We start from the raw sequence: 25571 nt of genomic DNA, 5'->3' as shown, positions 1-25571 counted from the left end.
TACAAAAAAAGTTGAAGATTCAGCTGTCCTGATGGATCGGATCCATCAGGGCAGCTGAAATTACTCACAGAGGTCCGCTGCACTGCTCCCCGCTCTCCCGATGCTTCGGGCCCCGTAGCCATCCTTCTGCGCATGCGTGCCAGGCGGCATTACGTCAGTCGCATGCGCAGAAGGCCTGGCGGCGCGGGAAATTTAAAATCTCCTGGCTCCCGGCTCCTGTAGGTAGCTGGGAGGCATGAGATGTCAGCGGGGACCGCGGTGAGCGGTCCCCGGTACCGCGATCGCCGTTATCCAATGGATAACGGCGATCGCGGAAAAGTAAAGAAAAGCGTAAAAAAAGAAAAGCTTCACCTCCCCTCATGGATCGGATCCATGGGGGGAGGTGAAAATACTCACCCCGCTTCCTCCATGTCCTCCGGCCGGTCTTCAGACCCCCTGCTGGCTTCTGCGCATGCGCCAATGTGGTGCGCATGCGCAGAAGGCTGGCGAGCCTGGCAAATTCAAAATCTCCCTGCACCCGGCTGTCACAGTTAGCCGAGTGCAGGGAGATATGACTGGGGACAGCGCTATGCGGTTTCCAGTCATATGATCACCGTTATCCATCGGATAACGGTGATCATATAAAGTTAAAAAGTAAAAAAAAAAAAAAAGTTAAAAGTTTAAAAAGTTAAAGTTTCATCTCCCCTTACGGATCGTATCCGTAAGGGGGGATGAAATTACGTACCCAAGGTCCCGGATTTGTTCCCTGATGGGATGTTCATCGGCGGACCTTACCCCAGCTTCTGCGCATGCGCCCGTCAGCATGATGGCGGACGCATGCGCAAAAGTGAAATATTGCCCAAGAAATTTAAAATCTCCCTGCTCCTGGCTTCCAAAGGTAGCCAAGAGCCTGGAGATGTCACGGGGAGCCACGGTATACGGTTACTGGTCACGTGATCGCCGTTATCCAATGCATAATGGCGATCACGTAAAAGTTCTTAAAAAAGTGGCAGTTTCATCTCCCCTCACCGATGCGATTGGTGAGAGGAGATGAAACATCTTCTCGGAGGCTTCCGCATTTGAATCCAGATGCGATTATCCTCCATGGACCCTTCCGGCTGCTGCGCATGCGCCCGCCGGCAAAATGCCGGACACATTCGCAGGAGCCGGGGAGCCCAGGAAATGTTAAATCTCCTTGCTCCCAGCGACCAACGGTCGCTGAGTGCTTGGAGCAGTGACCGGAGACCTCGTTGAGCGGTCCCCGGTCACGTGATAAAGTAGCGATCTAACATTAGGCCGGTCACACAAGACCGGAGAGGAATTATGGGTTCTGCATGCGCTTGATCAGCTGTAATCCACGGATCAATCGCATGCACTGGATTACACAATTCCCCCCAATTAGTGGGTTGGAATTACGGAATCCACTCGCAGAAACAGAACACGGCATGCTATATTTTACCGCGAATATCTGCGACCTAGAGCCCATTATGCTCTATGACTGCGGATATACCCGCACCCCATATGCAAACACATTGTGTACGGGCTGCGCGTACCCGAGTCATCTCTAAGCGACGGCGCGGGAAATAAAAACAAACAACGGTGTACTGCGCGTGACCGCCTGTGTGAGTACGCAGTTATGCGCAGTACATTACGTGCCTGTACACAGGGTCACAGCCGGGCTCACAGCTGGAATCCACTGCGGGCCTCCACAAGTGGATTCTGCATACGGCCGCGTGAGCCCGGCGTTATTCAGACCGCTACCTGTAATCCGTAATTTACAAGAAGCCCCAGGAACGCTCGCCTTCATGCAGTTCCAGGAGCAGCTTGTTGAGCACCTTCTGTGTGAGACCGCTGCACCGCAGCAAGATTACAAAGCCTCACAGAGGGCCACTTTTTACACCCCATCCCCGCCGCTGAGGTCACAAAATACCCCCCAAAAAGCATGAGAGGAAGGGGGATGCCCGGTTTTCTTGTCCCATGTGCCCATTCCAACCAGCCTCCATAATTACCCCTGTCTTCGGACATAAAACGCAGTTTATATTATTACTTTTATCTATTATTTAGGGAATGCCAAAAAATGGGGATGGCGGGGGAGGGTGGGGGGCTTATTTTTAGGAAGTCAATTTTTTTTCCATATAAGTGGGCAATGGGGCCTGGAATTTATTCAGTTGTACCCTGAAATCCAGCGGGCATTCCCTCCATTACAGGCCTAGCCATGTTTCCTTTAAGTAGATTAGGGCCACAATGGGTATGTTTCTGAACACGGGACAAACGGGGGGATCCATTTTGGGGTGAACGTCTTCATTACTATGTACACTGGAAAAAAAAAACTGTTTTTAAATTGACACAATTGCCAAAAAAATGAAAATCATAATTTTTTCCTTCTGCTTGGCTTAGATTCATTCAAAAACTTTGAAGTAAAAAAAGTCATCGTAACCCTAGATAAATTCGTTAAGGGGTCTACTTTTCAAAATGGGGTCACTTGTCGGGGTTCTCCATCGTTTTGGTCACTCAATGGCTCTACAAGTGGGCAATGGGGACTAAATCTCCTTCTAGCAAAATTTCTGTTCCGAAAGCCACCGATTGCTCCTTTCATTTTGGGCAACATTGTGCATACAGACGTAATACTAGGACCACAATGGGTATGTTTCTGAGCATGGGACAAATAGGGGTATCCATTCTGGGGTGCAAATCCTCATTTTCATGTGTACTACAGAAAAAATTCCTGTCTTTAAAATGGCATATTTGCAAAAATATGAAATTTTAGTTTTTCTCTTCTAAATTGCATTGACTCCTAAAAAAAACCTGTGGGGTTAAAATCCTCCTGACGCCCTCAGTAAATACGTTAAGGGGTGTAGTTTTTAAAATGGGGTCACTTGTGGGGGTATCTATCATTTTGACTCCTATGAGCCTTTCCAATCTTGGCTTGGTGTAGGAAAACAAAGTGTTCCTCAAAATGCTGAAAAGTAATGTTAAATTTGTACGTCTCCTAAATGGTTAACAAAAAGTTTTTCCAATGTGCGCCCAAAATAAAGTAAATGGATGGAAATATATATCTTAGCAAAAATTTCTATATTATGTTTGCACATATTTGAGATATTGCAGTTGGAAATGTGAAAAAATGACGATTTTTTTCAAAATTTTCCCAATTTTGGCGCTTTTAATAAATGAACACAAATTCTATCGGTCTTTTTTTTCCGCCTAAATGAAGTACAACAAGTGGCGAAAAAACAATGTCAGAATCGCTAGGATATGCAAAACTTTTCTGGTGTTTTTCCATGCTAAATTCACACGTGTCAGATTTGCAAAATTTGGCCCGGTCATTAAGGCGCAAACAGGCTTGGTCACTAAGGGGTTAAAGTAGGGAACCCCTAAACCAGCATTTAACAGCAGGTGCCGCTACAGCACAAAGCTCCACTGTGGTGCATAGTGCAGTATGGGAGATGCACTATACAGTCAATGTACAGGGTTAGGAGGTTGTCTGTCAACATATTGGCAGAAACCAGCAGATTTCTCAATCTACCTCCAGATGTAACGAGTGGAGTCATGACATTGATGCTCTGACTGATACCTTTTGGTGCCGTAGCTTGCTTTGATCTACTACCAGCGTATGAACGTTCTCTCTGGCTGCCGTGACCTCTGGTGGCTCCATGATGTCTGACTGGTCATCTCCAGTGTCCGAGTCCTTCTCGCTAATCTCGTCTTTGCAATAGGATTCTCTTCTCAGCTCTTCTCGCCACTTGCGGACTCGGCGTGTTTTTTCTTGCTCCCAGCTGTAATCATAAGATAAAGTGTTCACTTACTCCTTGCAGGTCTATATCCTACCAAGTTCAGGCACCTATAGAATAGTCAGTACGTTATTTGTTAACTTTATCCAACAGTTGGCCAAAACTGTTAAAGTATGGTCAGTTCAGGAACAAGGGACCTCCCTATGATGACCAGAATTCCATCAATGTGTGGATACAAAGGGCATCCTACAAAAGGATACAAATGTTACACCTACTCAGCAATGATGAGGAAGTGACGGGAAGTCTCCATCTGTATTTCCATGTGGTTGTTCTCCAGGTCCATCAGCTGTTTGCGGATGTCCATCTGTTCCCTAAAAGCCTTTATCAGCTGTTCTCTGAGCTGGTCCAGCTCTCGTCTGTCATAGGGTAAAGTATGCAGCTGAACCTCGGCTGGTGGAAATAGAATCAGATGTGTTAAGGTATATATCAGTTGGACTATATGGGATATATATGCTAAAAAAGCCAAGGACTACCTTGGATGTTGCGAATATCACTTCTCTCATTCCTCATCTGCTTCAAACCTTGCTCATCAATCTTCTCCTTAAGCCTTTGAATCTCATTTCTCAGGTCTGATATGATACTGGTGTACTGGGCAATGTGATAGGAGACATTAAGAAGGTTCCGCTTCACCTAGTGGACAGAGGAAGAACCAGTATGATGGAAAGGAATACTATGTCATTTCATTGCATTGCATCATAGAATGCACCGAGCGATTAGTGTTCAGATTCTTGCTTGAACGATAATCGTTCAGTGTAAATGCCGGCAGGGATGGAACAAAGGTGGTTCAGGGTTCCTTGGGATTTGGTGGGAGGTTCCACAAAGAGCAACAGATATCACAATGATTATCATGATACTTACCTGACGCTGATCCAGCATGCTCAGATCCAGACCAAGTCTTAGGAAAGGTCACACTGGGTCAAGCATGACATCTTCTGGAACCCAGAAGATGCAGCACATTTAAGTGCTAGGCACTGCTGTCTACTGTGGCTGATACACATCACCAGTCTGAGTGCGACTCCAGAGTGCCAACCGCTGTGTCAATTATAATCTGCTCCAGCGTTCCGCATGATACTCTATTAAACTCTGCTCCCGCTGATGCAACTACCAATCTATGAGTGCTACTCCAGAGTGCCAGCAGTCTATCATGCTCTGCTACAGCTGTCTTTATGCTTCAGCTAACACCAGTCCTAGAGTGGCACTCTGCTGTGCAGCCCCTGTGAACCATATTCTGCTCCAGTTAGCTCTACTTTTCGACTAAAATCCCTCACCAACACATGAATGCCACTCTGTGTCTGTCGTACTCTGCTCCAGCTGTCTCTACGCTCAAATAATATGCCTAACGAATCCATGTGCACCATAATAGAATGCCAGCCACTGCTGTCTACTCTAGTCTGCTCTAGCCGCCTCAACCCTACAGCTGATAATCCTTGCCAGTCTATGAGTGCCAATCCAAATTGCCTTCCACTGCTGTCCACTATATTCTGCTGCAGTTATCTCTACCTCAACCAATATGCTTCACCTGTCTGTGCATGGCATTTTAGAATGCCATATAATGCTGTCTTCCATACTTTGTTCCAAGATGTCTCTAGTGGGGTACCACTAGAGACATAGGCCCAGTGTTGTTTAACATTTTCATAAATGATCCAGAGGAAAGAATTGAAGGGAAACTGATCAAATTTGCAAAAGGACACAAAGCTAGGAGGGATAGCCAACACTAGGGAAGAGAGGGAGAGGATTCAAAAAGATCTAGAAAAGCTTGAACAGTGGGCGGTGACTAACAGAATGGTATTTAACAAGGAGAAATACAAAGTCCAACATCTGGGCAAGAAAAATGAAAAAAGCACATACAGAATGGGAGGAATTAGGCTAAGCAGCAGCACATGTGAAAAAGACTTGGGTACACTAATAGATCATAGACTGAACATGAGTCAACAATGTGATGCAGCAGCCAAAAAGGCAAACACAATTCTGGGAAGCAGAGAGTCTAGATCACGTGAGGTCATTATTCCCCTCTACTCTTCCTTAGGGTGCCTGCACACGACCGGAATTTCTAGCGCTGTATGGCCGCCTGCAGACGAGCGGGTCGGATCCGGCAGCGAGAATTCTCGTCGCGGGACCCGACCCGAGAGCCTGCAGGGACGAGCGTGTACTCACCCGCGCCTGGCGGCCCCGGCTCTTTCATGTGCCGGCTGCCGCGCAGCCGGCGCATGCGCAGACTGGAGCCGGCGGCCGGGTGAGTGCGTGCCCCGCACAAAAATAGGAAATGCCGCGGTTTGTTTGCCGCGCGAGATTTCGCGCGGCCAAACCGCGGCCGTCAGCATAGGAGTGCGTATTGTAATGCACTCTTATGCAAACTTTCAGTGGCGGAAATCCCGCGGGAAATCCCGCGGCGGGATTTCCGCCCGTGTGCAGGCGGCCTATTTCAAGGACATTGTCCGCCCCAGACTGCAGCCAATATACTTCTATAGGGGTCCGCAGTTGTCCCCAGACGGACGGATTTGTATCGCGTTTTTTCACGCGCTAGAAAAAATCCACGACCTGTTCTAATTTGGGTCGGATTCTGCGCGTGAAGCCTCCAATACTAGTGAATGGGTGCGTTTTTTTCCGCAACACATCCGCATATATCCGCGCGTGATTTTTCACGCATCCGCGCCTATCCGCAAGCACATTTAGGTACCATACGCAGGTCTCCCGCGCGTGAAAATACGCTGGCGTAATCCGGAACGCTCGTGTGCAGGCGGCCTTAGGTCACCTGCAGACGAGCGAGTCGGATCCGGCGGCGAGAATTCTCGCTGCGGGACCCGACCCGAGCGCCTGCAGGGAGGAGCGCGTACTCACCCGCACCCGGCGGCCCCGGCTCTTTCATGTGCCGGCTGCCGGGCAGCCGGCGCATGCGCAGACCGGAGCCGGCGGCCGGGTGAGTGATGTTTCTGTGCAAGGCTCTGTGAGCCCCGCACAAAAATAGGACATGCCGCGGTTTGTTTGCCGCGCGAGATTTCGCGTGGCCAAACCGCGGCCGTCTGCATAAGAGTGCGTGCTGTAATGCAGTCCTATGCAGGCTTTTAGTGGCGGAAATCCCGCCGTGGTATTTCCGCCCGTGTGCAGGCGGCCTTAGTCAGACCTCATCTGGAATACTGTGTCCAGTTCTGGGCACCCCACTTTAAAAAAGACAGGCACACCTGCCCTAAAGCATTTGTTCGTTATAAAGGCTTCTGCTCAGACCACATTCCGATCCAACGGGGCACAAGGCAGGGGTTTCCGCTGTCTCCTCTCCTCTTCATACTAGCCATAGAACCTCTAGCAATAAAAATAAATAAATAAATAAATAAAAAATTAAAAAAAATCGAAACAACCCTGACATTAGGGGAATCAAAATTTCTTTGATTCACCATAAAATCAGCTTATTTACAGATGCTATGTTGGCAATAATTTGCTCTCCTCATACTTCTATCCATAACCTTATGGCGGAACTGTGCAGATTTGGGTCACGCTCTGGGTTGATGAAGTCGATGGCCTTCATCCTTACACTATCCCCACAAATGGTGTCTCTCCTTTAATCCAACTTTGCTTTCAAGTGGGTGTCTGGTTCGCTGGGCTATATGGGTATAAATCTGACAAGCTCCTATGCCTCATTGTACGCACAAAATTATATCCCACTCCTCCGTAAACTCAGACTACTTCTAGAAAGTTGGGACCGATACCATATCTCATGGATCGGTAGAGTGAATTCTCTAAAGATGACATTCCTCCCTAAGCTTCTTTAGTTTTTTAGAGCTCTCCCGGTTTGAGTACCTGGGCACATCCTGAAGACTCTTGAGCAGATGACCCTCCGCTTCATATGGAATAACTCCACTCCTAGAGTGTTGCGTTCCACTTTGTATAGACATAGGCTGCAGGGAGGCATGGGAGTTCCACACCTATTAAGATATTACCAGGTAGCCCAGCTGGCCTCCCTCCATTCCACAACTAATGCTCCTCTGTGGCATACTCTTGAGGCTAGTGAGATACACCCTCTTACAGTGGACTCGATCTTGTGGACCCCCCAGCCCAAAGACCCGATATTTCTAATCCGATTATAAATCACTCCCTTAAAATCTGGTACTCCATAAAATATCCCGGAAAGCTGATTTCCCCTCATTTATCCCTTACCATTTTTGCATAATCGCTTATTTCCCCCAGGATACGATTCCCCTCTCTCGTTTCAGAATTGGACAAATAAAGGTATTTCCAAAACATACCATTTACTTTCACTAGAAGGCATGGTTGCATTCCCCACCCTTCAGAAAAACTTAGCCTTACCATCCTCTGAAATATTCCGTTACCTGCAGCTTAAGAGTCTTATATCTACTCTTCTTAGGAACACTAGTTCTCCGTTATCTATTCGAAACATTTTGCCTTAAACACCCACAAGCAAAAGGCCTTATTTCACAAATATACTCAAGAATAGTACATAGCACGTACTGTGCACAATTACCATATGTAACAAGATGGGAACGGGATATAGGTAATACCCTAGATGAAGACGAGTGGTCTCAAATCTGGAGATCCACCAATGGCAGCGCCAGAAATACGCTAATGTTGGAAACATCTTATAAAATACTCCTACGATGGTATTTGGTCCCCACAAGAGTAGCACACGCAGTACCAGGTCACTCTGAAGATTGTTTCAGAGGTTGCTCCTCCCCTGGAGACATGTTCCACAGATGGTGGTCATGCCCTCGGGTTAAAAAGCTCTGGATTAGACCATATTCCCTAATATACTCAGTAACCTACCATAAATTACGTAAAAATCCATGGGAAGCCCTGTTAAATAAACGGATTGCAAATTTGCCTCCCTCTTCTAGAAGACCGATTTCGTTCTTTTTCCTAGCTACAAAGCAAACTATAGCTCAATCTTGGCGAAGAACATCATTAGACTTTTCAGAGGTTAAACGCAGAATGAACTGGTACATGATAAACGAAAAGTTAACCTCCATAACAGAAGACAAATATGACAAATTTCGGAGTATTTTGACCCCGTGGATGGATTACGCCCTCCTTGAAGTAGAGGTTAACCCATCAACTTCCCGATAAAAAACAACACCAAAAAACATAGCCCTGAGGCATCTCCTCCCTTCTGGGTCGTGGTCCCGAGAGAGAAGAACCCCCCTTCCCCACCCCACCCCTAAGACTCCCCCCTTCTCCCTTCTTTCTGTTCTAGAACTGTGTTTCCGCCCTCGCCAGGCCACTGTGTTCAGTGAAATACACCTACAAGAAAAGCACTAGCAAAAAGCAAGAAATCCTTACTAATATACTTTGTATAATACCTGAACAGAATTAGTTTTGTAATCACTCAACTAGGATGTGCCTTGTACAACTTGTTCTGCTGACATATTCCTTGGATATTGAAAATGTCTCAATAAAAATTAATGTTTAAAAAAATAAAAAAATAAAAAGACAGACAGAGAAGTTACCAAGATGGTGAGCGGTCTGCAAATCATGTCCTAGGAGGAACGGTTAAAGGATCTGGGAATGTTTAGCTTGCAGAAGAGAAGGCTGAGAGGAGACTTAAAGGGGTTGTCCCGCGAAACAAAGTGGGTCTATACACTTCTGTATGGCCATATTAATGCACTTTGTAATGTACGTTGTGCATTAATTATGAGCCATACAGAAGTTATTCACTTACCTGTTCCGTTGCTGGCGTCCCCGTCTCCATGGTGCCGTCTAATTTTCAGCGTCTAATCGCCGGATTAGACGCACTTGCGCAGTCCGGTCTTCTTCTTTTCTCAATGGCGCGGCTCGTGCAGGAGAGCGGCTCCGTGTAGCTCCGCCCCGTCACGTGCCGATTCCAGCCAATCTGGAGGCTGGAATCGGCAATGGACCACACAGAAGCCCTGCGGTCCACCGAGGGAGAAGATCCCGGCGGCCATCTTCAGCCGGTAAGTAAGAAGTCACCGGAGCACGGGGATTCAGGTAAGCGCTGTGCGGATTTTTTTTTAGGTCCCTGCATCGGGTTTGTCTCGCGCCGAACGGGGGGGCTGTTGAAAAAAAAAAACCCCGTTTCGGTGCGGGACAACCCCTTTAATAGCGGTCTACAAATATCTGAAGGGCTGTCACAGTGCAGAGGGATCAGCCCTATTCTCATCTGCACAAGGAAAGACTAGAAGCAATTCTGTTAGTCGCTGCCCACTGTTCAAGCTTTTCTAGATCTTTTTGGATACTCTCCCTCTCTTCCCTAGTGTTGGCTATCCCTCCTAACTTTGTGTCGTCGGCAGATTTGATCAGTTTCCCATCAATGCCCTCCTCCAGATCATTTATAAAAATGTTGATCTGCATACAAAAATAAATCCCAATTTCTCTTAGACCTTCCGTTAGGGTGAGTGCTCCTTTATACATACCCGAGTCTTGATATTTTTGGCACGGTCAGCATAGGCGAGCGTATTCCGGGATTCCTCGAAGGCACTGCTGGCCGGACTAATATGAGCAATCATTACGGTGCGGCTATTCCCACCCAAAGAGTCCTGATGATGAAAATGGGGGTAAGTGGGTACAATGTAATCCTTATGAAAGTCCATACTGGACCACAGAGCTGACAATCTTAAAATAGGAGAAGAGTGGATGCAGAGTGTATGGCTTTATAGGATGGACTGTACCTTCAGAAGCCTGGTCAGCTTGCTGTCTCTGTAGTTGACGTATTTATTGCCACCCTTGTCACTGAGGGCATTGATACAATTGCCTAGGGCCAGCAGGGATCGGTTGATGTGAGCCCCTTCCTTCATCCGCTGACCTCGGTTCTGAGTCTGCAACAGAAAAAATAAGAAATCTTTTTAATGGTTCGGAAATTAGCACCGCGGTTACATTATGGGGGTACTTTGAATGCCATCATTCATGTGGCATCATATCTGGCTGACTTGAGGGAGAACTGTGCCTGGATTTAAGTGTAGGGGCACTACGGCTGGCATCACTAATGTGACAGTGTCATGGGGGTGCTGTGGCTGGCCCTGCTGTGAGGGTACAATGACTAGGACTGTTAACAGCACAATATGGGGAGATTGTGGCTAGCATTAATGCCAACGCTGGCTCTTTCATAGCAGGACTGTTGGCTCTATATGTGGAAACTATGGACAGATCTGTAGCTGGTACTGTTATGGGGCACTAAGGTTGGCTCTGTGATGGATGCACTGCAGCTGGTATTGCAGATGCATCTGTTATGGGTACACTATGGCCTGTTCTGTTATTGGGCACTAAGACATACTCTACTATGGGGGAACTGTAGATGACACTGTTATGGTGGCACTGTGACTGGCACAATTCTAGAAGGTAAAGTTACTTATGGGGTCACTATGGTTGCCACTTTTATGGATGTACCATAGCTGGCAGTAAATAATATGCAATGGGGTACTTGGCATGCCACATTCTGTATATCTGTCCTTCTCAAGTGTTCGGAGATATAATTGGCTTTCTAAGAAATAAGCCTTTGTGCACATATGTAGATAGACATAAGAGCCATACTGCGGGCCAGAACCCATGGAAAGGATTATATTGTATGCAATACTCTATATTATTACAAATACCCTCAATGCAGCTCAAGTGAATACCTCCTAGACACACCAGGTGGCGCTGTTTAGCTGTATAAATCGTATCACTGCGCTCAGCGTTACAATGAGAAGCGACATTTTCGTCTTTTGTCCTCTGCAAGGTGCCAGGTTTCAAATAAAAGGGCACAATCATTAAATGCCGTGAAGAAAGGAGAACAAATTCTCTAAAGCCATTTGTCGGCCAGGGATGTGTGCAGCAATGTGATTACAATGCATGCTCTCCTAGAATACATGTATTGAGGCTTCGGATATATATTCGTTAGTGCAGTCGGCCACTGAGAAAATAATTCATTATGATACCTGGAGTCCATGAAGTACAGCGGCGGACCCCAATCAGTGGCTCACAGCCCCCTGCCGTGACCATATATTGTATATTACCAAATAGTCAGATACAAGCGGTACACAGTGATAGTGATTACAGTGCGGTTACTCCAGTGATCACAAGTGACGTCTTCTCTGATTGGTGATCTTCACTTTCTTCTCTGTCTAGGTCCAGACCACCAAGAGCTTTGTTGAAGAGACATCCGCCTTGCTCCTGGAGGTCAGACTCCCTATGCAACTCTACGAAAGCTTACAAGTGTCATAGACTTGCATAGAGTCACAGAGTTCGGGTCGACACAGCAGGTTATGGGTTTGGAAAGGCAGCGAGTCAGTGTGGCGGTTCATGTGAGTACAGGGGTTGTCTCTTCAATCAAGCGCCAGGCTCGTGGGGGACACAAGCAGGGGCCACAAAAATGGGGGAGTTTTTTATTCCAATAATTTACGTTGAGATATTTTAGAGCAAATAACAAATAAGATGATAATAATATCATGCGGTAAGTTGGCAACACTCAGTGCCCATCATCAGAGCAATGCAAGAACACCTATATACAGGCATCTAGAACATTCACATGCAGCTGAAGAATTACACAAGGTTCATTATAAGATCCAATCAGTTTAAAGGAAATTAAAAGGGTCATTTAAGACAAGCTAAAAAAACACTCCAGCAAGAAGGCGGATATAACTTTGTAACGGTCCATACTGTATTATATGTTAGAAGCATTAATAACTCCAGAAGGGTCGGTGATCCGGGATTATTCCGATTGGAGTCGGGAAGGAAGTTTTTGTCCCTTAAATGAGGAAAATTTGGCTTCCACCTAATTGGTTTTTTTTCGCCTTCCTCTGGATCAACATTGGGGGGGTAATAGGCTAAACTGGATGGACATATGTCTTTTTTTGGCCTTACATACTATGATACTATTTGGGTATGCCCCAGTTTATACTATATATACAGTATATTATATATACTGTATGTAATTATGTGTATTTGTATGTATTATATATATATATATTATATAAAATACTGAACAAATATATATATATATATATATATATATATATATATATATATATATATTTGTTCAGTATTTTATTACATTGCTTAGAGTGTAACACCATAGCCTCGGGTTCCTCGAGTTACCTGAGATGCCCTTTCTGACCCGGCCAGATCTATCATGAAGAGCCGTCCAACACGGACCTCCTGTGTGATGTTCTTAACACGATTCTTCTGGCGTACCGTGACCTGGAGGATGGCGTGAGAGCGGGACGAGGTTTTATTGGCTGCGGTGGGCTCCTGGGTCCTTTGCTTGTTCCCTTTCATTAGCAGCTGCATGATCTACATGGGAAAGAAGATGTAAGTCCCCATTTATCTGCAAGGACATCCCAGTAGAGGAGGCTATAAGGGGCGATTGCCATGGGACCTCAGATACCGGTGAGCAAGGCTGACTGACACCAGGACTGAATTGGAAGATTTTTCCAGCAAATGTGGTTGGAAACCCATCAGTTAGGCTGCGTGCACACGGGCAGATTTGCATTGCGAAATCCGGAGTGGGCGTCCACCTCCGGATTCTGCATCCAATCCAGCTCTTAGCATACTATGGCAATACTCGATTTCATGTCCACGAGCAGAAATTAATCGCAATTTTCTGCTTGCGGAGAACCGATCGTAGCATGCTGCGATTTTGTGCGAGCTCCTTACGGATGGCTCCCATTGAAGTCAATGGAAGCCGTCCATAGAGCGGCCATTCTGCAATCATCATTGCAGAATGGTTGCGGAATCCGTGTCATTGCCCATCGACGGTGCAGCGTCATCTGTACTGCGCATGTATGTTGGCATGCAGGCTGGCACATCCACAGCACAGGGAAGAAGACGCAGGACAGGTACGCAGGGGTCACCTGCCGGGCACAGGGTCAAACTCTGCTGCGGGATCCCACATGCGGGGTCCGACCCGGCCGTGTGCAGGCGACCAAGGGAATGTAAGAATGCTGTGGTATACCAACCTCCTTTGTTTGTTATATGGCCATTGTATGGCGGAATCATTGCATTATTCTGATGTTGCTTTACACCGTGTTGCGGTATTTTGGTGCACTGTATATCAGTATTATTTGTGCACTGCATTTGCAAATATTTCTCCACAGGGGTTAATGCGGACCTGTTAATACTACACATATGACCAGTTCCCTCATGTGCACGATATATAAATAAAGTCATGTGCCTTCCAATCTGATGCACAATAACTGGGACACCATCAGGGAAGGTCAGTTCTGATAATATAGTGGCGGATATACTTGATTCCAATAGCTGTACAGTGTAACACTACGGCCAGTTCACACGACGGTGTCTGCACCCCTGCGGGTCAAAAATAGGAAATATGCTAAATTATTGATATCTGAAAAGCATCCTGGCACCTCTTTGGCGTTAATGGTGGACACCTCCGTTATCCCAGCTACTTGGATCACTCCCTTTGAGTCTTCCCGCAGTTCCAGGTAGCCCAGGGCCGGGTTCAGCAGGTCTCTGATCATTTCATTGTAGATCTGTAAAACAAATCAGACGGTTTGATCCAACGAAGGATTAACCAGCCGCCACTGGGATGACTAAAACTGTAGACTGTGCGCAGGGGCGTGCGCGGACAGCTGTGAAGCAGTCTCCCCACACACCCCCACCTCCAGGTACTGTGAGAGCAGGGACGGCCTGTAGCGGACATGGAAGGCCGTCAGGGAAGTAGTGTGACAGCCGACCTGTGAGGTGATCTGACACCACCGGGGTCTGGAGCTCCAAGACTCAGCAGCAGGACAGCAGCTCTGAACCCTGCCTGCGGGGCCAGGCCGCTGTAAGTGTAAGGTGCCGCCGACCACCGCGCTCCCTGATGTCCCCCCCTGCCTTCTGTGGTCCCCGGTGTCATGTGCTCCCCGAAGTCGGCAATCAGGGTCGGTAGCCGCGCTCCCTGATGGTCCCCCCTGCGGTCTGTGGCCCCGCTGTCGGGAATCGGGGTCGCAGCCGCTACTCTAGCATCTTGACGCCACAGCCAATCGGAACATAGGAGCTTGACAGGGAGCATTAACTGCAACAACCCCAGGTCAGCCCCTAGCTTACGGTGGTGTCAAGATACACTAGTACCATAAGAGGGCAGCCAATTGGTAATGCTTCTTCCATAGTGATGGCCTCTTCATATGGGAGAGACCTTAAGGGCCCTGGTGTAATGCCATCTTCTGCACTCATTATAGCTACACCCCTGATTACATGTATGTACATGTATGTATATATATATATATATATATGACTATGTATGCATGTATGTAGGTCAAGAATTGTGTTGTCTCTCCTTAAGGAGAGCATCCAAAAAGTGTGTGGAGACACCTAGGGGGTGAGTGGGTCGGGGATGGCATTGTCTCTCCCCAAGGAGAGCACCCAGAAGGGGTGTGAGAAGACACCTGAAAGGTGAGTGAGGAGACTTATACAGCCATGCATGGTTCTCTGGGTAATTTATGCAAATAAGGAAGATAGAACAATACCTCTGAAGCGCCACCTATTGGATGACAGCATTCCTTCAAATCAATATACGACTTTTTAACAAGTCTGTAAAACAATGATTGACAATAGGAAACCAAGCCAGAACCCATACACAGACAGCTCTTTCGGGGTGTTTGCCCCTCATCAGTGTGCAGTAGGTCTCTGGCTTGGCTGGTGAGAGGCTTGTAACTTGTAAATAATCTTCCTTAATTACATATGTGTATGCATCTACATATGTATTCGCATGGAAGTATAAAGCCCCTTTCAAATGAACATATTTGCACACGCAAAACTTGCATGCGCAGTACGCAGTAAATAGAACCATTGATTTCAATGGGTTTGTTCACATGCAAACAAAAAACGCAGCATGCTCTATTTTCCTGCACATTTGCGCACCCAAAGTCCCATAGAAGTCAATGGGGATGCACAAATGCACATGGAATGCGCTAGGAAATGCGTGAATCACTGTGTAATTGAGCAGGAAAACGATCACATCTGGAATTTGACTAATTAGCCATTTCTATCGGTGCGTCTTTGTATGGAATGCGCAAATGAACATGCCTTGTGGGCACAAAAAGTACAGTAAAATACGCCGATGTGTGTGCAAAAAAGCGTCATTCATCCCGCAAACACGCAACGCTCAGGCTCCTTCACACATCAACAGCGAGATTGCCGATACAAAATTGCGGCGATATCGCAGCTTTGTTCCCACAATTTTGCTTTTCTTGAGAATAATCTCGCATCGCTTCGCTGCCACTCGCACGATTTTTTTTATTGCGGAAGTCAATAGGAGATTCTAATGTTAAAATCGCATTGCATGGAAATGGCGAGTTCCTGCTATGTGATGCGATAAACAAGGAGGCTCCATAGAGGAACATGGGAGAAAAAAGCAGAAAGATAGAGCATCGCATCCGAGAAAACATCGCTAATGGGAAGGAATCCATTAAAAAGCATCGGTTTCACAAACATGCATTTTGTAGCGCTGTTGTATCAACGAAAATCGCACAATTTTGTAGCCCGTGTGAAAGCGGCCTCAGGCGTGCAAATCGGCATATGCTCATGTGAAAGCGAACGTATGTGCCGTGTATACAGTATATCTGGGTGTGCCAGGCATAGAAAGTCTGCATTATGTACTTAATATGATGCCCTTCTGGGTGGCATTCAGCAGCGCCAGAGACCCTCATGTATTGTGGGAGACAATGTCTCTATGTCTTCAGCTCATCTCCCGTCTGGCATCCATAAGTGTCAGTCAGTTCAGCGGTAACTGGATCCATATGATTAAGGGCTTGATAGACGTGCGTATGCGCAAATACGCTTGCCGCAATGCAGCGCACTTGTGCATGAACAAGGTTTGGAGAGGGCGATAATCAGGCTGGTATGCGCATATCTGCGCATAGGACTATAATTTTTGCGTTCGCATGGCAAAGTCACACGCATGACACTCTCTTTCCGTGGATTAGAATGGGTATTCGAGCGTGAACGATGTTCGTTATCTCATTCGCTCTCAGGCAGCCTGTTTATACAGCAGATACATCGTTCACCGTTTAAACGAGAATTCGTTCAGTCGCCCACATTCGCTGTATAAGTGACTGAGAATGACTGAACGATCGCTACCTAAACCGAACGATTAGTGAATGAGCCGACGATGGTTTTTACGTCGGCAGAAAATGGATGCCGAATGAAAAGTGAATGATTATCGTTCACTTTCGCTAGTTTGAAGGATTTTTTGAGCGATAATCGTTCCGTGTAAAAGGGCCTGTTCTTCCCACCTTACAGCACTTGTCTTGCAGTTCACCGGCTTCCTGTTTGTCCTTCTAGTTGCTGTAGACAAAGTAAGATGCAAATATTGCGCAGGCCATAAAGTCATCCCCGCCACATGAGGGGGAGCGCACATGCCGGGCCTAGACTGTCACCATGGGGATTATCTGCTGACATGGAGGATGCAGCGAAGCGGCAGTAATGTTATCAGCCCTCCAGGTGAAACAAGAGAAGCCGGCCGATAGCAGCTCTACCAGCCATGGAGATGGGCTTTATCTAGTAGATCTGATCCCCAACTGTCACCACGCCTTGTGCTAATACTGCAGAACACGGTGTTATAGCAGGAGGTATACATTGTACATAGCAGGCTCCCAGCCTTAGCCAAGACGTCACATTGTATCGTACCAAACCTACTGCCCTGAAGGGCATGCCCCCCAAAATACAGGTATGGTAACTCCAGAAGTCAACTATTTGGGCACTATATGGTGGTATTATGTCGGCTGTATAAGGGACTGGTTTCTTGCACTACAGGCTGCTATTAAACTCTTTGTCAAAATAAAACAAATCCGGACCCCCAGAAGAAGTTGTCGTTTTGGTACAAAACTCGTCCTGCAGTTCCATCTCAGGCAGATCTGTAAATGATGAGAGTTGTGGTGATTAGATGAACGGTCACCTGAGGCCCTAAAAGTGGTTTCCCCCTTGGCCTATAAAAGGCTCTCGGAGGCCCCTTATGTGGCCTCTTCTTCCGCTTGTGTAGAGCTTGTTGATCACTAGACGCCTCTAAAACGCAGAGAAGAGATTTCCCCCCCTTACCAGAGTCTGAGAGGGGCGCATTACTGGGATGTGAGAAGCTGGATGGTCGTATAGATGAATTGTCCCCACCGGCTGTTCTGACCAGACTATTAGGAGGTGTTGGGTCCAGGGGATGTGTGAGGGCACACAATGTGACCGGGCTCAGGATGCCCCCTACAGACCACCAGAAGAGAGAGGAGCACCTGATTGTTCAAAAGTAGAAGCAGATCCAACTGTTTTGTTGTCCGCCATCCAAAGACAGGGGGCGCTATCGTTACACCCCTATGTCTATCGGAACCATTTCCAGGCACTCGGCTGAAGGACATTTGGTCTCACGGCGTCCATTCCCTTTACGGCCTTTGACAACCATCCACTGTCACCTCCATTTGCACTGGTGTTGTGAATGATGAAACTGGACGCTACAGAATTGAACAGTGTTGTCTTCAGCTGTGAATCTAGGTTTAGTTTTGACGCTGACAACAGCCGTGTTCGTGTCTGGAGATCTCTGGGTGAGCTCCTCAGTCCTGCCTTTGCTGTGGAGTGGCACACTGCCCCCTGCTGGTGTGATGGACTGGGGGGCCATCACAAACAACAGTCGGTCATCCCTAGTAGTGGTACGACGGACAATGACAGCTCAGCGATATGTTCAGGACATCCTGCAGCCACATGGGTTCCTCTCATGGTGGCTTCCAAGAGGCAGCAGGATAATGCTCAGCCGCACAAACAAGGGGGTCACAGGAAGCCCCCACAACATTGTCACACTTCTGTGGCCGACTGGTCACCAGATTTATCGCTAATAGAACATGTATGGGACCATCTGCGATGCCCACTTTAACAGCCTACGAGTTGGCACAATCTAGTGGCTCCGTTACAGCAAATGTGGAATGATATGCTGCAGGATACCATACAAAACCTGTATACCTCCATGCCGTATCACATCTTATATCGAAGCTAGAGGTGGTACAACAGGGTACTAGAGCCTCCATGCACGCCCGCATCACATCTTACATCCAAGCTAGAGGTGGTACAACAGGGTACTAGAGCCTCCATGCCCACCCGTATCACATCTTGTATCCAAGCTAGAGGAGGTACAACAGGGTACTAGAGCCTTCATGCCCGCCCGCATCACATCTTATATCCAAGCTAGAGGTGGTACAACATGGTACTGGAGCCTCCATGCCCACCCGCATCACATCTTATATCCAAGCTAGAGGTGGTACAACAGGGTGCTAGAGCCTCCATGCCCACCTGTATCAAATCTTGTATCCAAGCTAGAGGCGGTACAACAAGGTACTAGAGATTCCATGCCCACCCATATCACATCTTATATACAAGCTAGAGGCGGTACAACAGGGTACTAGAGCCTCCATGCCCACCCGCATCACATCTTATATCCAAGCTAGAGGTGGTACAACAGGGTACTAGAGCCTCCATGCCCACCTGCATCACATCTTATATCCAAGCTAGAGGTGGTACAACAGGGTGCTAGAGCCTCCATGCCCACCTGTATCAAATCTTGTATCCAAGCTAGAGGCGGTACAACAAGGTACTAGAGATTCCATGCCCACCCATATCACATCTTATATACAAGCTAGAGGCGGTACAACAGGGTACTAGAGCCTCCATGCTTGTCCGTATCACATCTTGTATCCAAGCTAGAGGTGGTACAACAGGCTACTAGAGCCTCCATGCCCACCTGTATCACATCTTGTATCCAAGCTAGAGGTGGTACAACAGGCTACTAGAGTCACCATGCTTGTCCATATCACATCTTGTATCCAAGCTAGAGGCGGTACAACAGTGTACTAGAGCCTTAGTAGGCACCTGACCCTCCCCTTGTCCATAGCCAGCAATGGGATGGTGTGTAGCTCAGCTCCGCCCCCATCCAGCTCCCTCTTATTGCAAACAGCCGAAGGGGAGGAGAAAAAATGAAAGAAGGGGGAGGGTGTTCAGCAGTCACGCTACTAAACTCCCTCCCACCTCCCTTCTCTGCTCGCTGTCATTGGCTCAACGGTAGTTCCAGGCCTATCTTTGCTGCCCGGCCCTATATTTGCTGGCTGGGCGCTTTTACGTCGTGGGAATATGCCTATGTGATCTGATGCATTGGAATCCAATGAATCAGATGGGAGTGTATATCGGCCGGCTGTGAAGACTCCGGCCGATATAGGCTCGTGTGAATAAGCCCTCAGATGTACAGTAAAAACGTGATGTGAACATAGCCTTAAAGGCTGTAACACCCGACTCATGGAGTTTAGAAAGGGCCAATGGAGCAACATTTGTCTACCTTCACAGGATGGGGTCAGAGGCGGAGCTAATGTGAACCAATACTAAGAGTGGGCCCCATTCTTATGTTTCTCTGGATCCTTATTTCTTATTTATATGCCCCTAATATGGGTTCTTGATAATTCATCTCTCTTCCAAAACACCCTGGTCTGGCTCTATTCCACATACACCAGTGTAAATGCATTAACCCTTTCCAATCCACTGTCTGACGTCTGAAGACATTCTGATTGAAGGCTGTACAGCTTCGATGTCGGAATACGTCCAGCAGGGTATTATTACTGTATATTACTGGCTGCTCTATTGTCGGGGGGCCTCTCCAGCATGTCCCATACCACAGTACTGGCTCTAGCCAGCAGATGGCACCATTGTATAATGGCAGGAAGAGAAAGCCTCCTAGGAAACCCTGAATCCAAAATTGGATTGCAAATGGTTAAATTCCACCAGTTCTAGATTTTAGTTTTGGCTTTCTAGGAAACAGAGATTGGATGACCAGTCAAGTCATTGTCTTGGGTTTTTCACAGTTATCCACCATACAACATTGAAGTAGGCTGTACTTCAATCAAATATCATCTCTGGCATCGCCTATAGTTATCCCCAGCCCTATCCATTCAGGTAATTTCCAACTGTTCAAGTTATTACAAAATAGTCTTATTAGTTCATCATTACTACCACTAACCTCTAAGTAGGACATGAGGACTTCATACTCCATATCATCACTGGTCTCCTCAATGGCTTTAAAGAGATCATTCAAGGTCCTGATATATATCCCAGGCTCCCGGTCCGTGCCCAGCATAGTGTAGGTCTTTCCACATCCTTATGGGAAAGTAAATGAACAGTAAGTATGAATCAGATGAGAATACTGTAAAAAATACACCATGAATGCAAAAAAAGAGGAAGCCCTTGCTAAGGTTGGTCCCATCACCATAATACTGAGCCACTTTCTCCACAGGCAATTTAGTATTACCAGTAAGGAAGGATGAACCAACCTAAGGTTCATCCCACCCTTCTCACCTATGGAGGTTGGTAGAGTAGGGGCTAGCAAATGAAATGTCCTGCACTGCCAATATATCGGGGTTGGTTACTCTTAGCCAGTACCAGGTGGGGTCCACATTTAATTTTGATATAGGGCTTCCTGTCCTCAGTGATGCACCCATGGAGTTATATCATACATACAGTGTTTTCATCCCCAAAGTCAGTTCTTTGCTGAAAGTGCTCAATAGTAGTATAGCCCACATTTTGGCTGTCCTGGACAACACAAGTTTGACTTCCTTAGGGGCCTGGAGAACAGTTCCCCTTCCTCACGGTTTGATAACCCTGTACGAGCTCTTCCTCTCCAAAAGTATTATAATAATAGCAAACATGGGAGGGCCTTAGGTTGGAACCACTCTTCTTACCTACAAGGCTTGGAGGTATGGATGAACAAGTCATCAGTATGGGAGATTACCATCAGTTCCAGGGGTGCAGCTATAAGAGATGCTGAGTAAGTGGTCACACTCAAAACCCAACCTCTAGGGGCCACTAACTGTCCAATGCCACATGCACTTTAGATTAAGACTCTATAAATGGGGATGTAATTTTCAGAAGTTGGCACCTGGTTGAGCCAAGTTTTGCTACTGGAGTTTAGGACCTTCAAACTATGCGGCTCAAGCGCTCCATTTTGATTTTCGACAAGGGGCCCCCACTCCACTATAGGATAACTTAACAACAACCATAAGCTTGGCTTTCTGCAGTGAACTATTGTAACAGAAGATGCAGGTAATCTCAGGGAGAAAACAACCTGTTTGCACATGAGCTTCTTGTTTGAGACCAGTGCCAGCCGAGCCGTGATTAAGCTAGTGCACATCCATCGAGGCAGAAACGTAGCACTAAAGCATATTTCCGTGAGACAGAAGATACTGTGTGTCTAGGCAGAACAAAGCAAAACTAAGTACATCGTGACACAACTTACCGGTGGGGCCGTAGGCAAACACTGTGGCATTATAACCCGAGATGACTCCTTCAATCAACCCTTTGGTGGTGAGACGGTACACAGTGTCCTATCAGAGAGCAAGAAAAATATAACTGGTCATCGTTGATAAGGTCTGAAAAAAGATGCAGGTTCATCAAGTCCAATCTATAATCCCACCGTTTTGATCTATATTAAGGCAAAAAAAACCCTATAAAGCAGATCCATATCAGGAAAAAGAATTGCTCCCCAACTCCAAATATGACAATCTCTGGATCAACGTCTGATCTCCATATGATTAGTACTCATAGCTTCTGATATTAGGGTTTTTCAAGAGAAGCTTCCGGGCCAAGTTTTTTGCTTGAAAAAGATGCTTGTGAGGGCTCACACCCACTTGCGTTTTTTTAACGCTGATATATCGCTGTATTTTTTCACGCGATTGTCAATGGGACTTTCTAATGTTAAAAACGCATCGCAAGTTTGTGCTTTACGATTTTTGTGCGACGCGTGTTTAACATTAGAAAGTCCCATTGAGAATCGCGTAAAAAAAATGCAGCAATATCGCATGAAAAAAAAAACGCAAGTGTGCAGGAGCCCTAATAGGGATTGAAACGCTGCACTGTCTTTTAGACATGAGCGAGCACCCAAATGCTCACTTATTCGAGTCGAGCTTTTCGTAAAATTCGAGAGCTCTACTCGAGTAACGAACCCCATTGACTACAATGGGAGACTCAAGCATTTTTGTATGTGGGACGCAGGGACCCGAGCTTTTTTTTTTTTTTTCTTGGTCTGTGCCCCCTCCTCACCAGACAAAACATTTGCCAATGACGCGCACTGCGTCGCGGCGGGGAGGGGCCAAAACAGGCACGTCACAGTGGGGAGGAGCCAAAAACTGGGGCAGGGTCGAACACGACTTGACGCTCGTTCGAGTAATGAGCACCATCGAGTACGCTAATACTCCAACGAGCATCAAGCTCGGCAGAGTATGTTCGCTCAACTCTACTGTCTTTGTTTCTGGAAGAATAAAGAATGTCCATTGGGGACTATTTTATGGATCTTGCCTGATATCTACATCAATTTACCTGTCATTGGTACCATAAAGTGTGCACATGGCCAGCTCACCTCTTAAAGGGCTAGTGTTGACCCAGCTTTTACATTCCCTATCTATTTAAAGTACTTTCCCCTATTAGTGGGTGCCTGGTGCATACCTGTCTGCTATGAAAAAGTGCTTACTAGTTGTGATTGACTCCTGGTTGATCCGTTCTCCTACTGCTCAGCTTTCCTGTCTTCTCCATTCCTGACCTTGGGCTTGTTTCTGGACCACATTATATCTGTCAAGTGCCTTCCCTGACCCTTGGCCTATTAAATTACTACTCAAGAATTCTGCCTATTCTGGTCTCAACCATGTTTCCCAACTGAATTTCTGCCTGCTCCTCTGGTACCGTACTATTTGTTACCCTGTTTGCATCAGCTGCCACAACACCGAGACTATTTCTAAAGTAATGGCCCAGGGGTCCCTGCAACAAAAACCCGATCTCGATTGGTGGGTTAAAGAGTAACTGTTGCCCCTAGGAGTAGTACCAAGCAAAATCGGTTTGTGGCATGGCAGGTCCATACCTGCTGTTCTAACACTAAGTAGAAATCTTCAAGTTGTTCTCTTCTGTCAAGTCGCTAAAAATTGAGTTCATCCGACTCTTAGAATCCATTTACATGGGGAGATAATCTGCCCACAACAAGGTATCACCCTTTGATATAGCAAGTTGATTGGCCCCTGTTTAGGTACATCTAAAGGTATCGATCATCGAGAGTATGATGGTTTCCCCCATTCAGTTTGCATTCATGTTAGCAACATAACCCTGTTCATATGAGGGATTGTGCTGCTGATGAGCAATCATTTTTATGCCCACATAAGAGATGTCATCAATGACAAAATGAGTGATGAAGGTGAAATAGCAAAATAATGTAGCCATTTAACAATCAATTTCAAAACTGCAACAGTTGCCCCAAGTAGGGTTTTTGGGCAAATTGTGGCCATATCAGTGTCGCTCCGTGTGTCTCTACTCACTATTGGCTTGTTGAGTCTCAATAGAATCTTGGTTTTAACAAGTCGGCCATATTTATCACCTAGGTTTTACCAGAAAGAAATAGAACTGTTGCTAAAAAAAATACTGTTTCCATCAGAAAATGAGGACTCATATATTGTAATTCTAGAAATAAGGGAATCTACTATTTGTAATTCTTCCGCTACCAGACTCACAGCCCGTCTAGGAGAATTCTGTAATGTAGTTATTACGCTTCAAACACAGGGCATAAGGAAGTCATCTCAACAATTATGTACTTAAGATGTTGTCACTACTTATACAGCTTGTATGTAAGGGCCATTAATGCCCACTAGAGCCGCCCTGTGTACTGAACAGTATTTGCCAGGACTTTCCATCTAGAATGCTTCAGAAATTATGCTTTACAAGATCCTACTACTGACGGGAATCTGTGAGGTTGATGAATGTATCTCTTAATCTGAAAGAATTCCAAATGAAGTTTTACATAATTGCATCCATGCAAAAGTTTGCTGCTAGAGGACTAACTTGTCCAAAATGCTTCCTATTGAAAGTACAGGACAACATCAAAGGGCAATAAGGATCAAATGGCCTTTGATCTATCTGAAAGGTGGAGGGGGTGGGGGGAGTCACCCACAATTCTATATGAAAATCCCAAATGTATAGGATTATTAGAATGATGATTTGGATGGAGATATTAAAGGGGTTGTCGGGTTTTGAAAACCTATTTTCAAATTTATTTAAACATGCCTACAATAAATATATAGTACTGTGTAAAAGTTTGAGACAAGTGGGGGGAAAAGGCTGCAAGGTAAGAATGCTTTAAGAAATACAAGGGTTAACAGTTTAGTTATCAACTAACAAAAGTGAATGAGCAAAAGAGAAATCTAAATCAAATCAATATTTCGTGCGACCACCCTTTGCCTTCTAAACAGTATCAGTTCTTCTATGGACACGTGTACAAAATTAGAGATTTTGTAAGACTCTAGTCAGGTGTATGATTAACCAACTATACCAAACAGGTGATAATGATCAAAATTTAAGTTGAAATACAGTCATTAACTGAAACAGAAACAGCTGTGTAGGAGGCTTAAAACTGGGTAAGGAACAGTCAAATTCTGCTACAAAAGGTGAGGTTGTGGAGGACAGTTTTATTTTACAGACATATACCATAGCAAAACTGAGCACAGCAACAACACAGAAGTTAGTTATACTGCATCAGCAAGATTTCGTCCAGGCGAAGATTTCAAAGCAGACTGGGGTTTCAAGATGTGCGGTTTAAGAAGAACAAAGAAACAGGCAAAATTGAGGACCGTAGACTCAGTGGTCAGCCATGGAAACTTAGTGCAACAAATGAAAAACGTTATGCTTACTTCCTTTTAAAATTGGAAGCAGTCCTATCTACTCAGAACTTGCAGAAACCAGTGGGACCCAGGTACAACTATCTACTGTTCGGAGAAGTCTGGCCATAGAAGAATTGTGGCCAAAAAGCCATACCTTTGACATAGAAACACGACCAAGCGATTCGACTATACACAAAAACATTGGATTTTGGGTTCAGGA

General features: G+C 46.1%; 1 protein-coding gene across 2 annotated transcripts in view; it reads right to left on the bottom strand.

The window, feature by feature from the left end:
* The window catches only part of KIF19 (kinesin family member 19), a 60994-nt gene that overhangs the window by 11214 nt on the left and 24209 nt on the right, over nt 1-25571 (bottom strand). For both annotated transcript variants that reach the window (XM_066587892.1, XM_066587891.1), the window contains exons 4-12: nt 21955-22042; nt 20683-20819; nt 14072-14197; nt 12804-12998; nt 10400-10546; nt 10145-10267; nt 4241-4397; nt 3983-4157; nt 3551-3752 (exon numbers count right to left, since the gene is read on the bottom strand). In XM_066587892.1, coding sequence (XP_066443989.1) covers nt 3551-3752; nt 3983-4157; nt 4241-4397; nt 10145-10267; nt 10400-10546; nt 12804-12998; nt 14072-14197; nt 20683-20819; nt 21955-22042 — 1350 coding nt within the window. The remainder of the gene's footprint in view (nt 1-3550; nt 3753-3982; nt 4158-4240; nt 4398-10144; nt 10268-10399; nt 10547-12803; nt 12999-14071; nt 14198-20682; nt 20820-21954; nt 22043-25571) is intronic.

Source organism: Eleutherodactylus coqui, chromosome 13 (assembly GCF_035609145.1).
Source record: "Eleutherodactylus coqui strain aEleCoq1 chromosome 13, aEleCoq1.hap1, whole genome shotgun sequence".
NCBI classification, from domain to species: domain Eukaryota; kingdom Metazoa; phylum Chordata; class Amphibia; order Anura; family Eleutherodactylidae; genus Eleutherodactylus; species Eleutherodactylus coqui.
This window is presented reverse-complemented; position numbering and strand designations above follow the sequence as displayed.